Consider the following 18,207-nt stretch of genomic DNA (forward strand, 5'->3'; position numbering starts at 1 on the left):
ACTATTACGGTAGTTATGCTGGTTTGTGGAAACATGGCATTTACCTTGCTACACATTGTTACAGGCAAGGAACATTGAAAAGAAGGAGACACAGAAACCCATTATTTAAAGAAACTAAACAAAAATATGTCCATTTCACATTCAACATGCAGTGTAAAAATATTAAAATTACAATCCTGGTGCTGAAACTGTCAAACAGTCTTTTGGGCTGTATTTCAAACAGGGTTTTTTTCTTTTTTTCTTTTCTTGAAATAGCTGTTTAAAAGTATGTTTTTCATCAGACACTAAATTCAGCTTTTCATACTTATTAAGCCTCAGAGATATACAAAATGTGTGGATATGAAAAAAAAGTGGTGTAAACACACAGTGAAACATTAGGCATTGATATAATATGTTAAAATGTAGTAATAAGCCCGACAAAGACATTTTCTGTGTGGGCTAGTAGAATAAAATAAAAATAACACTAGCCAATCACGGCTGAGGCAAGATTAAATCTTGGTACTTAAAATAACAAATTGTTAAGTGCTGGTTTATTTTCAGAGCAATTTGTGTTCTCCACAACCACAAAGGAAGAAAATAAAAAGAATGCATTAAAACCAAATGAGCCTGAGATTTTACAAGAGTCCATATTTAGAGTTTGGACCACAGTTCTCAACAACATTAAAAGTAATGTTTCCTGAAACTCTCGCCACCATTTCATCCCACAAACATGAAATCTCCAGCTGGCTCTTGCAGTTGCTGCGGCTTTGAACTGAGATGAAAAAGCTCTGAAAGCCAGCAGAGAGAAGATGCACAGAGAGGGGAAACAGAGAAGCGGGGGATACCGTAGGTGATCGAAAATGAGAGAGAGGCTGGAAATTGAAAACGGGAAAATTAGAGGGAGAACGGGAGAATGGGCAAAACGAGGAGAGATAAGAAACGCAAAAAGCTCTTCAAACAATGCATAGGTTTTCATTTGATCACGTTTTGGAGATGCTGTTTCTCCATAAGTGTTCACAGATTGGGGTAGGATGAGACTTGTTATTGAATAGCACTTTTTTTCTCCTCATAGTTGTCCGGAAGCAAGCCATGTAACCCCCAACTGTTCCCTAGACAGTGCCTTCTCACCCCTCCATATCTGTGTGTGCGCACATCTCTGCATGTGCGTGTGTGTTTACGCCTCAATGAAACATCCCCTCAGGGATTAATAAAGAATCTAAAGAAAGGCATTTTCAGCGTGTGGCCTGACAGGCAAAATCAATCAAGTGAGAGTTTGGAGGAAGAGGAGAAAATGAATACAGTAAGTAAGTGAAGGGTTGGGGGAATTAAAGGAATGAAGGGGCGTGGCAATAAAGAACATTAGATAACGAAGAGCATTGGCCCATGCCAAGGCCCAACTCAATTTTACATAGAATTTAATGAAAGTGCCCCGCAAAACAAATCGCCTTTTTTAATGAAAACTGGTCAAGGATAGATGATGTGTAATTCTGCTGACTGGCAAACTAGTATGGTGCAAAACCTCCAAAAATGAACACCCTGAAACCCAAAGCTCCATCCATCCATCCATTTTCTTTATCGCATATCATCACTAGGGTCGCGGGCTCATGGGACAAATTTTCCTCAAAAACTAAAAGGTTGAAGCGTCACCGTGCGTCATCTTATGTCACATATACATACAGTACATATTAATTCTTGTGAAACTTCATCTCACTAAGCATCTAATTCTATGATGGTTTTTAAGTCTAGTTTTGCTCATTCCATCGATCCATTCTCAACACTGCTTATCCTGTTCAGGGTCCCGGGGGTGCTGCAGCCTACCCCTGCTGACTTTGGGCAAAAGGTGGACTACACCCTGAACTGTCTGCCAATCAGTCGCAGGACACATATAGACATGGACAACCATTTGCGCTGACATTCACACCGCCACTGAGTGGGAACTGAGCCCACCCTACCTGCACCGAAGTCAAGCGAATGTATCACTACACCATTGGTGACTTACTTACAGTACTTAGTTACTTACTTACTTACTTACTTATTTACTTATTTATGTGTGACTACAGAAGGTTACCAGTAATGGTTACAGAGTAAAACTGACCACAGAACTGGAAATGTACCTAGCGTCGCTGTCCTGGCTGCTAAGTACAATATGGCTAAACCCGAACTAAGTCAACATCAATAATAAAACAACTCAGATATGCAAAGTGGCAAATCAACTGTTTTTTTGTTTATGTGAAATTATTCACTTCCCACCCGCAAGCAGTTATCAGCTTCTGCACATTTCTCTCCCCATCCATCACGTGTCATCAGAGGGTGACTAGTTTATTGTAGTTGAGTTTTATGTAGTTTCATTATATAGTAGTTCTTTTTGCATCCATTCATTCATTTGTCCTGTTCAAGAGAGGCAAGGTACAGCCTAGACTGCTCATCAGTCAATCGCCGGATACATATAGACAAACATCCATTCACATTCACACCTATGGGTAATTTTGTCTTCAATTAAACTAACATGTTTTTGGGATGTGAAAGGCAACCGGGCTACCCAGAGAAAATCCACACAAGCCCAGGGAGCACATGCAACCGCCACACTGGAAGGGCCGAGCTGAGATTTGAACTCAGAATCTCTCAACTGCGAAGCAGATGCACTCACTATATGAGTTTTTCATTTGTGTGGCAATTAGGAATGTTAAAATGTTACTTAAAGCATTGCCTGAAAAGTTTTATGATGGCAACAGTTTGACTCTCAAACAGACAAATTCCATTTCACGTAAGGAAAAATTATATTAAATTACAAGGGAATCAGAGAATGCCCTGAGGTTCTTCTGTAATAATGAACACCATAGTGTATGTACCCTTGTTAAAAAAATTAAAAAAAATAAATAAAAAGAGTCATTAAAAAGACACAACAACAAAGTGATGGAGGATATAAGAGGGAAAAAAGGGACATGAGGAAACATGAGAGCCAAGGCGGATGAATAAAACAGCAAAAAGAGTGAAGGTGCCATGATGGGGCTGCAACAAGAGCATGTCAGGGAGGCGGAAGAGAGAGAGGAAGCACATTATGGGAGAAACAAAAGAGGCAAATCAATACCTGCCCCCAAACCTGTAAACACACAAGAGGAAAGGGATGAGCCTATAAAATGTGTTGACTGGGTGAATTGTACCAAGAAAGATATGCCTGAAAGACAAAAGAGGGGGAGTTGGGTGGAGCGCAAGAAGAGCAATAATTTGAGAAGGAGAGCACAAGAGCAATGTGAGAAGATTGAAATTAAAAATGGACAGGAGCCATGGCACAAGGACCAGCAAGAAAGGCTGTAGGGAAATTCAATAAAAATGGGGAGGAAGGAGACAAAAGGAGGGAACAAATAATGTGCAGAAATTCTAACAAAGAAAAAAAAAGTCACAGAACGGTAGAGCGTAGTCCAGCAAGCAAGATGAGACTGGAGACACTAATGGAGAAGCAAAAAATATCAATCTGTCAAATCTGGAAGAATATTTTCTGGCTAATATTAAACAACTAAGCGTTGTTATCTGAACAAAATTGTTGTCCGCTTATGTTGTTCTGTGACGGAGCGGGTCCATCACTAATGGCATACACCACACTAATACACGCACAATACACGCACAATGTCATGTTTTTCCATTATATATGAGTGGACATTGTGGACAAAATTTAATTGCGAGCTAGATATGCTTAAAATGACCTGTATTTTATAAAATAAATAGATAAATGAGAAATTGTACCATGTGAATTTTGTAAATACTGTAGCATTTTTCGCAGTACAATGTACATTCAATTGAACTACAATCTACAGTGCAGGATGAACAAGATAAGAGGATGGATGGATGGATGGATGGATGGCTGTTTACTGAACTGAGGTCTTGTAGGATTTGTTGACATACATAATGTCATGCATGGTAGTGGTGGAAATTGTTGTTTGAATTCCTTATTGCGCAACGTCATGGTTGTTTGAATTTCGATTGTACTCTTCAAATAAACTTTTAAACTAAACAGTTTTGTTATCAAGCTTTCTGACTTTGTGAAATTAAACAAGCTACATCCAAAAGTCAATAACCTTTTTGTCCTGGCATTGTAGTTTTGTCTGATGGGATTGTGAGGCTTTTAGGACTACATTGTCAGACTCTTCAACCCTTTTGACTTTGCAGTAGACAAAAGGGTCAATATTACTTAAAGTGCCTTTGTGTCCTCATTAGAAACAGTCAGTCTTCATGTAACTGTACCATAATACATCTCTCAGGTTGGCTGGATAATTGCACACATACCAGTACAATTATAAGTGTCTTAAAATGATAAATAAATCCTTAATTTTATATTTAAAAAAATAATTATAAGTAAGTGATTTTGGCATATTCCACACACTGCTATGCTAACTACAGTGTGTGTAATAAGTGGTTAAATGATATTTTTCTTAACATGATTTTATTGTCCACAAGTTATTTTGGCAATGCATATTCTATTTTTATATTCTGTTCATACTGGACATTTTGCATACGTCCCTGAAATTGCTGTCCACCCCGTCATCATGGGGTAAACTGCCTCTTAAAGAAACCCACTGATGTTTTCAGTGAAATTACAAAAAGCATTTTGTCAACCTTCAATGGAGGCTGAAACAGCGGATAGTTACAGGTTATTGAGATTAGTCTGTAGTTGGATGTTGTCAAGTTTGACATGTCCACTATGTCATAGTGAAATATCACTTAATAGGAAAACCTATCAGAAATTGCTCATTAAATGCTAACATGAGCCAAAAATGTCCACCCTGTTATTGTCCACCCCCTTCAGCAACCTCACATAGAGTATTTTGATCTTTGCATGTACATTGTCTGCTTGCAGTATTTTTATTTTTTTAAAATTTAAGTGTCAGAGCTTGACCAATATGCATTTGAAAGAGCATCACATACAATGAATGGGAAGTCTCAACTGTTTTGGGTGAAATGAGGAAGTCTCCATAGGCAGCTTATCTTATAGTGCTATTGACTCAATGAAACAAGAGCAAGTTGTAATTTCTTTGTAGTTCATAGCAATTGTTCTCCTGCTACCCATTGGTGTGGTGAAAATGCAAGGTGGTGAGGCAGGCAAAAGTAGACTAAGTGGAGAGATGGGAGGGCAGGAGAACTCATTAAAGCAAGCGGGGAGGAACATGCCCATATGGTGTGTTTCTTAGTGTAGCTGGGTGGGCAACAACTGTTAGGATATTGCTTTATATCCATTCTTTGATTCTTGCTCGCCGTTACAACATGTATGTGCGATGTGAGGATGGATGACTCATGTATGCATTGTGCGGATGCTTGTGTGTTAGTGAATGGAGTGTGAAGCCATCTGTCTGCTTGTTAGATGGGAATTGCTGTGACTTTATTAGATGCCGGGGATCCTGCAGATGGTTATCAGCTATTATCTTTGGAAGTTAGGGAGACGCACACTCATGCGTGTGCACGCTGGTGATGTTTATCACCATGTTATGACATTTTGTGCACATGCGTGTATGAACGCACCAACCGGCAAATTACTACTGTATCTATCGACCCTTCCTAACATCATGTGTCGAGAATGATTTCGAATGAATTTTCACAGAAATAAAATTAGGCTGACGTAAAGATCCAGTGGAGGGATGTATGGAATAAACCAAAACAAATTATACTTCACATTTAATCCTAAAGACCCTTGAAAAACTGGATACAAGTATATTTCTGGAGAAATATTGATTTAGTCCATTGGAATACATTCTGGTCATCTGCACCCACAAATTTCTCAATAACCCTCAAGACAGATGTACACAACCTTAATTCAACTCTGATGTAGGATCTATTACGATTGTACACATGTACATGTAAACGTAAAGGAAACGGGACACCGTCCTCTTGGGTAGAAAACAACAGCACTCATTATTTCTGTCTGATGTGCTTTTTCTTTCTTTTTTTTACATTCCAATGTCTCTTCCAATGTCAATGTTATAAATGGCGCAGACATTAAAATTATGCTCCATTCATTACAAAACATTACAATCAAACTACAAGTAGACAGATGAATATATATCAACACAAATGCTTAGTTTTTGTTTTTATTTTTTTTCTGGTCATGTATCACATTTGCTCAGACACCTGTTGCTAGCCAGTATTTACCAATAACCCAATGAATAAAAATTGGAACGCGCCAGTCTACTTCCACAAGGTTGTTTGGAAGGCAAACTAGGACGCTGAGACCCGGCAGGAACACTGAGGAATATCTAAACAGATCACATCAAGGATTATGAAAGTTTATGTATACACGAGTCTGGCAATTGAATCCCTGATATGTGTGAAATATAAAGTACATATTATAAAGGAAGAAACACAGTGTCGTTTGGTGTCACAATGCAGCTATAATGCACAAAATAACATAACAGGCGATGATAAATGTGGTGTGTGTTTCAGTGATCCAGTGCGGACCTCCACCTCTAGTGCAAAATGGGGAAGTAGAAGGAACGGAATATTCGTGGGGATCAAGCGTTAGCTACAGTTGTTTCCATGGTTACCAATTGTCCTTGCCAGCTGTGTTGACCTGTGAGGGGAATGGAACGTGGACCGGAGATTTACCGCAATGTCTGCGTAAGTCAGCTGGCTTTCACTCGTATTATTTGTTGAACAACAATGCATATGACATTCCCTTCAAAATCTAACTTGATCTCTTTGGTGTGTCCAGCCATGCTGTGTGGTGATCCAGGCTCTCCTGGAGGCGGATTCCGAGAAGGAATTATCTTTACTTACCGGTCAGTGGTAAACAATATTGATGTCTGACTAGTACCGTAATTTCTCGTGTATAATGCAAATTTTTTTCCCCCCGAAAAAATTGTCATAAGTCAATAGTGCGCATTATTAATGGGTATAGGGGCAAATGGGGAGGAGGGGGGGGAACGTTCACATTTTATAAATGTATGCCGTCAGCTAGTGGTTATGAAAAAGCTGTACGCATTCATTCCAAAATGCCATCGCCACCTTGTGGTTATAAAAAAAAGTTGTAGCCTACACTTTCATTCCAATATGACAGGGGTACGTATGACTGCATATATGTACAGTTGTGCTCATTAAGTTTACATACCCTGGCAGAATTTGTGAAATATTGTTTTGTTTTTGTTTTTTTAAATATGACTGATGACTGCAGCACGGTGGACGACAATTCTGAGGGGGGTTCAAATCTTGGCCCCGCCTGTGTGGAGTTTGCATGTTCTCCCCATGCCTGCGTGGGTTTTCTTCGTCCACTCTGTGTGTGTGCGAATGGTTGTTTGTTTTTATGTGCCCTGCGATTGGCTGGCGAACAGTTCAAGTTGTACCCCGCCTCTCGCCCAAAGATGGCTGGGATAGGCTCCAGCACACCCACAACCCTTGTGAGGATAAAGCCGTACAGAAAATGGATGGATGGATGACTGATGACTGAACAAAAAACATTATTATTAATTTCTTTATGGTTATGTTTTGTTTAATGATAATGCTTTTATGAACTGCTTGACCTTTTAATTTGAATCCATCCATCCATTTTCTGTACCGCTTTATCCCCACAAGTGTCCCGGGTGTGCTGGAGCCTATCCCAGCTGTCTTCGGGCGAGAGGCGGGGTAGACCCTGAACTGGTTGCCAGCCAATCGCAGGGCACATTAAAACAAACAACCATTCGCGCACACATTCACACGTAAGGGCAATTTAGAGTCTCCAATCAACCTACCATGCATGTTTTTGGGATGTGGGAGGAAACCGGAGTGCCCGGAGAAAACCCACGCAGGCACAGGGAGAACATGCAAACTCCACACAGGTGGGGCCGGGATTTGAACCCCTCTCAGAATTGTGAGGCAGATGTGCTCACCCGTCGTCCACCGTGCCGCCTAATTATTAATATTATTAATTATGTTATTATTATTATATCATTATTAATTTGAATCCCATTAAAATAAAATTAAATGTGCTTCGCCTGGTCCTTTATGTTTTCTTTAAAGCATTGTACCCATCTTAGAAATTCTGCCTGGGTAATCAAACATATGAGCACAACTGTGTGTTTTCTAATTTACTAAATAAAAGTAGGGCTGTGAATTTCAAAATAAGAGCAAGTACATTTAAAAAAGGGATTGCATGTTAAAATAAAGTGCTTAACTTCAGAATAATTCTTTGGGGGGAAAAAACTAACAAAATACAGATAATATTTTTTTATCATATGGGTAGAAGCAAAATCATGCAATGTAAAAATGCATTGAACATAGGTAGAAGGGTTTTCCAGAATTTTGAGGTCAACTTTTGGGGGTGCGTATTATACATGGGTGCGCATTATACACGAGAAATTGTGGTTCCTTGTTCATGATCACTACTGTTGGTGGCTATTCTTTGGGACAGTGTATAAAGTGCAAAGGCCAACTGGGCTTTTATAGATGAGAAGGTGTTGCATCTCTCATCAAAATAGGTTATTGAGTTTAGAAGTCTAATAAGAGGAGTAAGCTTTACACGATCAGGATTTTTGGGGCCGATCACCGATCAGAAAGTTTTTAAAAAACGATAACCGATCCGATCACAAGATGGAGCAATGTGTCTATTTACATGAATTGTTCATTTATTGTATATACACGTGTACCGTATACTGTATCCATCCATCCATCCATTTTCTGTACAGCTTATCCTCACTAGGTTTGCGGGCGTGCTGGAGCCCATCCCAGCTCAAATTATTCTCTAGCATTTTAGACAAAAGTTAAAACACCAATGACCTCTCGGGGGCATTCAAGGATTGGCCACTGACATAAATTTTGGTCAAATCAACATTACATGACAGAAATAATGGGTGCCAACTTACTGTAATTAAATTATTTTATTGCAATTAAATTAGTTTAATAAATACTGTTCATGACATGCTTACTCTAACTTTCTCACTGTCCCAGCTATATGGACGGGTGTTGTCCAGAGTTCGAGTCCGTTTGTCTTTTTATTTTTATTTGTATTCCCCACGGCGTACTTCAGTTATGCACAGACTGCAAATGACCTATGTGTTGTTTGTCTGAAACACTGCAAAATAGTCCCACACCGACGACGGGTTTTTTCACTGACAAGATTGAAATAACTTTATTGGCCGTCAGATAGTTACAGTCCTGCGTGACAAGACAGGTGACAAGGCTAAAAATAAACTTTTAATAAAGCTTTTGGATTCATACGCGACAAAGACACGGAGTTAAATGTCTTGTCCGGAGCCGATCAATGACGCGGATCGGCGACTTATGACATGAAAGGCGATCAGCCGATCACAATAAAATGCTAATTATCGGTCGATACCGATAACACCGATCAGATCGGCGTAAAATCTAAAGAGGAGCAGGATGGAACAGCTTTCACAGTTAAAGTGATATATGGGAGGCTGTATGATGGATTTTGATATTGCTGTGGGGTTGGGGTGTTTTCGTCTTTAGGTCAGAGGTCAGATTCTACTGCCATACGCCCTACTTGTTGGTTGGCTCCACCTCCCGAGTGTGTCAGGCTGATGGTATTTGGAGTGGCCAACAACCAGCCTGTATAGGTAAAGACCACATCACATAGTGATATGGAAATATGTGTCGCCCAAATTTGTTTATCACAAGGTTCACTGCAGTTTGGTGTGATGATTTTGCTATTTACTATCTAGCTATTATAAAAGTATAATAATTCGCCATTGAATAGTCTCACATCTTAGTTAATACATTTCATAGATATACTATTGCTAAATTTGATGATAATATATTAGAACAAAACATCAAAGTTAAAATCTAAAAAAAATATATGTTCGATATTTTTGTGTGCAAAGGAGAAAGTTTCAGCAATAATGAATAACATTACATGAAAACCCATTATCGGTGATCGAGTTTGTGACACATTTTACCATTTGTATTCCTGACTTGTGCAAGCTTAAGATGTTATCTCCCCCCAGATAAAGTTTTGATGTAACTATTGTATTTCTTTGAAGATTTTATGAAAGAAAGCAGGCTGTTTATTTTCCTTTTAAGGAATTCAATTTTTTTTTATACAGGTTCACCACCTGTACGAAAAGAAAGCAATCTTATAATTTAACGAGGTTTAAGCAGCCTCATAGCTATTTCAGTTTTTATGTCATTCCTGGCTACAAATATTATAGTAAGTAAGTGTCCACCAAAGATGACTGTAAAAATTGCGTGTGTGTGTGTATATGTGTGTTTGTGTGTGTGTATCTGTCTGTCTGTGTGTGTGTGTGTGTGTATAGACCCTGCATTCAACAGCTGTCGTGACCCAGGAACACCAGTTTACGGTATCCCAGTCCAAGCTGTGGGCCTTCAGGTCAGAGATTATAGTCCACTGTCTATTTAATATTACTTACATGTACTTACTCTGAATTGAACAAATAATAGTCATCACATTATTATTTAAATGTTACTTATATTATTATTTGTTATTTACAGGCAAAAATATGATAAGTTAGTGATTGAAAAACATATACAGTATGCAGTATATATTTTCTTTCTTTAGGTTGGAAGTAAGATTTCATTTAAGTGCCGCAAGAACTATCACATCCTTGGTTCCACCACAAGAACGTGTTTGGAAAATCTCACCTGGAGTGGAACACAACCTGAATGTATTGGTGAGAATTAACCATTCCAATTATTGGTCTGTGTACTGTATTTTTGCTGTTCTGCTTTTGAAAATTCCCTTATTAACTGAAAAAGCATAAAAATCACTGTCGAAGATAACCCTTCGTCTCTCATCCGTCACTCAGCCCACTCGTGCCGACAGCCCGAGACCCCCAGTAATGTGGATGTTCGCTCCATGGATCTGCCAACATTGGGATATACCCTTATCTACACCTGTCAAGATGGTTTCTATTTGGCTGGAGGATCAGAACACAGAACATGTAAAAGTGATGGGAGATGGTCGGGAAAACCACCACTGTGTAAAGGTATTAAAATTGACACATAAAAAAAATGTGCTGCTTCCTCTAAATTAACATCATGTAAAAACTTTGACCTTAATATTACAACTTTAAAATCATCTTAATGGTACACTGGCTTGTAGCAAAGAAAAAAAAATCATTCATTTCATTTCATTTTCATTTTCAGGGTGACTACAAGTCACATGCTTTAGTGGGCTATAATTGTGGTTTGTGGTTTAATACTAAAAAAATAATAATAATAATTTAAAAACAAAAAAGGTAGATGTAGCCAGGACTTTTTTTTTTTTTAAAAAGAACATTTCTGCTTCTCCTTTAAATGGACTTGGCATGTGTATTAAGATAAAACTACCACTTAAGGGGTCACTTACAAAACAGTTTAACACAGAAGCGTTCAAAAATATCATTCCTATTACAGTAAATGTGACAATATTCAATCCAAGCTACACATACATTTTTTGGAGAGAACCTCAATATGACTACATTTCTTTACCAGTTTCCCCTGAGCTTATGTGGAAATTGTACCACGGTTAAAAGGTGTTCTGTTGTTATACACAAGATGTTGTTTTGTACTGTAATTCCTTTTCGTACAGAAAACCTCCCCAATGACAAATGCCACTGCAAATTGACAGGGCAATCCCTCACAAACATACTGTAATTTTCACAGTTATTAATCATTTTGCTCTCTTCTCTTGACACACATGGAATTGCTTTCACCCCAAATCAACTCACCAGAATTATGTTTACATTGCAGTTGGAGTTAAAGTCAATCCTAAAAGCAGAGGAGAGACAGACATCCAGAAGAACAAAATTCGAGGTATCAACAGGGCCACACTGTTGAACACATTCAATTTGTTCATTGTACTTGCATGGTTACTATTGTTACAGTTTCAGTTACAGTTTGTTAATAGTACAACATACGTAAAAACTCTTAAACAAGAAAAGAGCTGCCGATGCACATTTCATAGGCTGATGGTGATTTTTCTTGCGAGCGGTGTGTATGCAAGTTCATACTATGTCAATAAATAAGTAACAAAAAAATCATTCAGGTGCAAGAGTTAGCAACACATTTTCTTTTTTAAGTAAGGTTTTTGTGATGCATTTGTGCATCTGGAGGGAGACAGGGAGGAGATTTAGACTTGTAGAAGAAGGAATTGTTTGGTTTATTACAGGAACCCGAATGTAGCTCTCAGTAGTTTTGAATTCAGACATTTTTGTAAATGATGGAGGGGATTCAGGCAGTGTTGGATTGGTGGCTTGACATTTTTAACATTAACCCCTATATTAGACAAGAACTAGGAAAAGTACTTTTAGAATAATGAGAGCTATAACTTGATAAAAACTTGCACGCAAGGAAACATTTAATACAACCCGGATGGATCCTGCTGAAAAGTGTCTTAAGTATTTCTCCTAAGCAAGGTCTTAAATAACACACGTGAACAGGCAGTTATCATCTGCCTTATGCAACACTGTAGATAGATAGATAGATAGATAGAGAGAGAGAGAGAGAGAGAGAGAGAGAAAATTAATAGAATTCTTGTTTCCTCCTCCCAGTTCCAGTGGATGTGTTCTCCCCCAACTCAGAATGGAGAGGTTTCTACGAGTATCTGAGCAAGAGACAGGCCACCACATTGACAGTGACTGGGTTCAATGCTAGCAGCGGAAGGGTTAACATCACTTTACTGGAGACCAGTGGAGTGTCCATCAGACTATCAGGTAAAACAAAAGAAATTGTGGTTCAGTTCCTAACTGCATGCAAAGACAACGTCATCAACATATGCACCCAAAAAGACAGATGCTTTGTATGACATGCCATTCACACCGTATCTGAATGGAATCAAAAGGAAACTACATTTGGTCTTGTGTAAGTCTTTGCAAAACCATAGTTTTCTTCTTAGTGAGATTTAAAAGCAAATGGCATCACTTATCTTGTCTTTAGTATAAATAATGTTTTAAATCCACCATGAAGAAGAACAGAGGATGTTCAAGGTGTTAATGCTTAAGAGATCCCACATTGATTCGCACTTATTATCCACACTTGACTGATGGTAGGCTGAAGCTCATGTGATATCGCATTTGATAAGCACAATCACAGTAGGCAGAGCAGAAAAAATATTCAAAATTTCCGTGAGACCGTATAACCTAGAGTCATGTTTGTTAATGTGCTTAATTTATGATATGATATGATATGATTTGATATGATATGGTCACTGGTGGGAAGTGTAAAACTTCTGAAAGGTTTGTGCCTCTCCAGAATTCCATCAAATTTCTCCTTTTAGTAACCCCTGTAATCACTGCTTGGAATCATGTGATTTGAGCAATAATGTGCATCACCTTTGAAAATGTTTTTTTGAAAAGTTGCATCGTATAAGATCTGGGCAGGGTAGATAGTCTCCAGTTCATTTAAATTCACTTCAGTTTTATTCTTATAGCCCTTACAAATGTCTCAAGGTGTGAGCTATAATATGCGTGATCATAAAAGCAGCTTCCATGTGTTCTTTACATTGCTACAGTCTGCAATCTGGATTTTTTACACTGCTCTAATGTGCAATCTGGATCAGACATAGCTTCTCATTGTAAAAAGATAGGGCCTTTTTTATTTTTTATGACATTAGCAATGTGTGTACTTTCACAAACATTTAAATGGAACATACTTGGAATGTACCCGTCATAAAATATCAGGATCCTGACTGACTGTGATCATTTAAGGCATGCAGGTCAAAGTAATATCACGCTTTACTTTTTGCCACAATTTCATGTAAAATGTATGTGAGAACACACATACTTTCAAGTTTTGACATCCTATGTCTACTATAAATTGATCCCCATCCATCCATCCATTTTCTACCGCTTATCCGAGGTCTGGTCGCGGGGGCAGTAGCTTTAGTAGGGACGCCCAGACTTCCCTCTCCCCAGCCACTTCATCCAGGTCTTCCGGGAGGATCCCGAGGCGTTCCCAGGCCAACCGAAAGACATAGTCTCTCCAGCGTGTCCTGGGTCGTCCACGGGGTCTCCTTCCGGTGGGACGTGCCCGGAACACCTCACCAGGGAGGTGTCCGGGAGGCATCCGAAACACATGCCCCAGCCACATCATCTGGCTCCTCTCGATGTGGAGGAGCAGCGGCTCTACTCTGAGATCCTCCCGGATGACCGAGCTTCTCACCCTATCGCTAAGGTAGAGCCCGGACACCGCTTGTATCCGGGATCTTTTTCTTTTGGTTACGACCCACAGCTCGTGACCATAGATGAGTGTAGGAACGTAGATCGACCGATAAATCGAGAGCTTCGCCTTTCGGCTTAGCTCCTTCTTTATCACAACGGATCGATAAAAAGTCCGCATCACTGCAGACGCTGCACCGATCCGCCTGTCGATCTCCCGTTCCATTCTTCCCTCACTCGTGAACAAGACCCCAAGATACTTGAACTCCTCCACTTGGGGCAGGATCTCATCCCGACCTGGAGAGGGCATGCCACCCTTTTCCGACTGAGGACCATGGTCTCAGATTTGGAGGTGCTGATTGTCATCCCAGCCGCTTCACACTCGGCTGCGAACTGCTCCAGTGAGAGTTGGAGATCACGGCTTGATGAAGCCAACAGAACCACCTCATCTCCAAAAAGCAGAGACGCAATACTGAGGCCACCAAACCGTACCCCCTCTACACCTCGGCTGCGCCTTGAAATTCTGTCCATAAAAGTTATGAACTGAATCGCTGACAAAGGGTAGCCTTGGTGGAGTCCAACCCTCACCGGGAACGAGTCCGACTTACTGCCGGATATGCGGACCAAACTCTGACTGCGGTTGTACAGGAGTATCAGGGGGTTCGGTACCCCATACTCCCGACTGTAGACTGGTTGAGCGAACTCCCATGCACCCTCGAGGACCCTGCCAAGGGTGTACAGCTGGTCCACTGTTCCACGGCCAGGACGAAGATCACACTGCTCCTCCTGGATCTGACGAACTTCCTGACGGACCCTCCTCTCCATCCCCCTGTAGTTGGAAAACACCCTCCGGTCCCCATTCTTAAATAGGTGGACCACCACCCCAGTCTGCCAAACCAGAGGCACTGTCCCCGATGTCCACGCGATGTTGCAGAGGCGTGTTAACCAGGACAGCCCTACAACATCCAGAGCCTTGAGGAACTCCGGGCGAATCTCATCCACCCCCGGGGCCTTGCCACCGAGGAGCTTTTTAACCACCTCGATGACCTCAACCCCAGAGATAGGAGAGCCCGCCTCAGATACCCCAGACTCTGCTTCCTCATGGGAAGGCGTGTCGGTGGAATTGAGGAGGTCTTCGAAGTATTCTCCCCACCGACTCACAACGCCCCGAGTCGATGTCAGCAGCGCCCCATCCCCACTATACACAGTGTTGGTGGTCCACTGCTTCCCCCTCCTGAGATGCCGGATGGTGGACCAGATTTTCCTCGAAGCTGTCCGGAAGTCTTTCTCCATGGCCTCACCGAACTCCTCCCATACCCGGGTTTTTGCTTCAGCAACCACCAAAGCTGCATTACGCTTGGCCAGCCGGTACACATCAGCTGTTTCAGGAGTCCCACAAACCAAAAAGGCCCGATAGAGCTTCTACTTCAGCTTGACGGCATCCCTCACCGTTGGTGATTGCCGCCACGACAGGCATCGACCACCTTACGGCCACAGCTTCGGTCTGCCGACTCAGCAATGGAGGTGCAGAACATGGTCCACTCGGACTCTATGTCCCCCACCTCCCCCGGAACGTGAGCAAAGTTCTGTCGGAGGTGGCAGTTTAAACTCCTTCTGACAGGGGATTCTGCCAGACGTTCCCAGCAGACCCTCACAATACATTTGGGCCTGCCACGTCGGACCAGCATCTTCCCCCACCATCGCAGCCAACTCACCACCAGGTGGTGATAAGTTGACAGCTCCGCCCCTCTCTTCACCCGAGTGTCCAAGACATGCGGCCGCAAGTCCGATGACACGACCACAAACTCGATCATCGAACTGCGACCTAGGGTGTCCTGGTGCCAAGTGCACGTGTGGACACCCTTATGCTTGAACATGGTGTTCCTTATGGAGAATCCGTGATGAGCACAGAAGTCCAATAACAGAAAACCGCTCGGGTTCTGATCGAGGGGGACATTCCTCCCAATCACGCCCTTCCAGGTCTCACTGTCATTGCCCACGTGAGCATTGAAGTCCCCCAGCAGAACGATGGAGTCCCCAGCGGGAGCGCTCTCCAGCACCTCCTCCAAGGACTCCAAAAAGGGCGGCTACTCTGAACTGCTGTTTGGTGCATAGGCACAAACAACAGTCAGGACCCATCCCCCCACCCGAAGGCAGAGGGAGGCTACACTCTCATCCACCGGTGTACCCCAACGTAGAGGCGCCGAGCCGGGGAGAAATAAGTATACCCACACCTGCTCGGCGCCTCTCACCGTGGGCAACTCCAGAGTGGAAGAGAGTCCAACCCCTCTCAAGAAGACTGGTATCAGAGCCCAAGTTGTGTGTGGAGGCGAGTCCGACTATATCTAGTCGTAACTTCTCGACCTCACACACCAGCTCGGGCTCGTTCCCTGCCAGACATTCCATGTCCCTATTGCCAGCTTCTGTAGCCGGGGATCGGATCGCCAAGTTCCCCACCTTCAGCCACCGCCCAGGTCCCACTGCACCCGACCCCCATGGCCCCTCCCACAGGTGGTGAGCCCATGGGAAGTAACAAAATGGAGACAAATGCTGACAAATGCAGATATTCAGACTCAATTTATTTATTTTTTTGGTTTGTTTTCTGTCAGTTCTATGAAACAACGTTTGCTAGCACACAATAGTTGAGCTGTGCTTCTGGACACTAAACGTCTCTCATTCCCAGACAGACAGTTTGTCAGGTGCTTGGATTGGATATGAGTTTTGAAAATGTCAAAATGTCTCCTTTGCTCTGTCAATCAACTTGCGTGGTTGCCCACCACTTTGTCTTCCCGGTTGACAGTCTTTCTGGCATTCACGTAGAAGTGCGTCGTTTCACAACTATGCCGCTCTATATGCAAATATGCACCATGAAACAATTCCTGGCGTGCCCAAAGTGAACTACATTTGCAATGATGTTTGATGTCATCAAACACATTATAAAATCAGCTCAAATTTTAGCCAACTACTGTAAGTACCGGCATAACCCAAACAAATTGTATTTAAAAAAAAACAGTCGTAACATTGGTTGGTTCGCATCTTTAACAACCTCTGCGTACATCTTCCACAGGTACCTACAAGTCTGAAGAGAACCAGCTTCTACTGAAGGTCTATCAAGTCAAAGGGCCCACAGAGCATTACTACAGCAAGTTTAAGAACGACAACTGGGCAATGGATGGATATGTAAGAAAAAAACACTTCTTTTGAAAATAAAGTATCAAGTAACTGGAGTAGCTATTTATCTATCAAGGCCATTGACTGACAACCATTCCAAGGGTGCTCCACCATTCACCCTAACTCCGCTGGAATAGGCTCCGTCCACCCATATTATTGTGTGACCAAAACTATAAGTCTCCTTCATTGGGTCTTCACAAAGTGCATTAAAATTCCAGACATTTCCTCTGTCTGTCACATTATGCAAACTCGTTGCAATGGCATACAATCAAGTCTAATTATCGTTTCAAAGAAAGATTTCCATGCTTTACTAAAAGGCTTTTGTTGTCATTGTGAACGCCAGAACAGGTAATTCCACAAAATTATCTCATCCAGATTTTACTTTTAAATCAATTTTGGGGTTTACACTATGTGAAATAATTCATTCAAATGCATTCGCTCATCCCTATTTCTTAGCTTATTTTTGACCATGAATAAGTAAATAAGTTATGACTAAGTAAGATATTCTTTCTCCACAAGTCTTTTCGAGGTTAACTCTTTTTCCCCAAACAATTAAAATTGAAACATTACTACTCACTCACCTCTTGCCTGTCCAATAAAACGTTATTCAGGCTGCTGGATCATGATGTTTTATTGTGGTTCATTCAGTCCAGTAAAAGTGTGCTATCGTGATTTTATTGAGTATTGCATTGGAGGTTGAAAAAAACCTCATTGCAAGTGCATGTACCACACTGCACCTTAAACATATATTAGCTGGATAGAAACAAATAGTGGTTCATGCTATACTATTATTTCATGTTGTAAATCTCACAAGGCAATGTGAATTTATAGCTGTGCATTGCAGTGTAAAACGTTTTATGATACAATATGATGTAATGAAGACTACATTATAAAACATACACCCTCCACAATGTATAATGCCTCTGTTACTGCCACCGCCGGTTTCCTGATGAGGGTGAGTTTGTATGTATATTGTATGTTTTGT

At 41.2% G+C, this 18,207-nt stretch overlaps 1 protein-coding gene across 2 annotated transcripts in view; it reads left to right on the forward strand.

Moving 5' to 3' along the window:
* Positions 1-18,207, forward strand: part of LOC133474361 (CUB and sushi domain-containing protein 1-like) — a 570,296-nt gene that overhangs the window by 538,464 nt on the left and 13,625 nt on the right. For both annotated transcript variants that reach the window (XM_061765990.1, XM_061765991.1), the window contains exons 63-71: positions 6,409-6,582; positions 6,677-6,743; positions 9,409-9,515; positions 10,212-10,285; positions 10,475-10,586; positions 10,722-10,901; positions 11,647-11,709; positions 12,447-12,608; positions 17,119-17,231. In XM_061765990.1, coding sequence (XP_061621974.1) covers positions 6,409-6,582; positions 6,677-6,743; positions 9,409-9,515; positions 10,212-10,285; positions 10,475-10,586; positions 10,722-10,901; positions 11,647-11,709; positions 12,447-12,608; positions 17,119-17,231 — 1,052 coding nt within the window. The remainder of the gene's footprint in view (positions 1-6,408; positions 6,583-6,676; positions 6,744-9,408; positions 9,516-10,211; positions 10,286-10,474; positions 10,587-10,721; positions 10,902-11,646; positions 11,710-12,446; positions 12,609-17,118; positions 17,232-18,207) is intronic.

This window comes from Phyllopteryx taeniolatus, chromosome 2, assembly GCF_024500385.1.
Source record: "Phyllopteryx taeniolatus isolate TA_2022b chromosome 2, UOR_Ptae_1.2, whole genome shotgun sequence".
Lineage (NCBI taxonomy): Eukaryota > Metazoa > Chordata > Actinopteri > Syngnathiformes > Syngnathidae > Phyllopteryx > Phyllopteryx taeniolatus.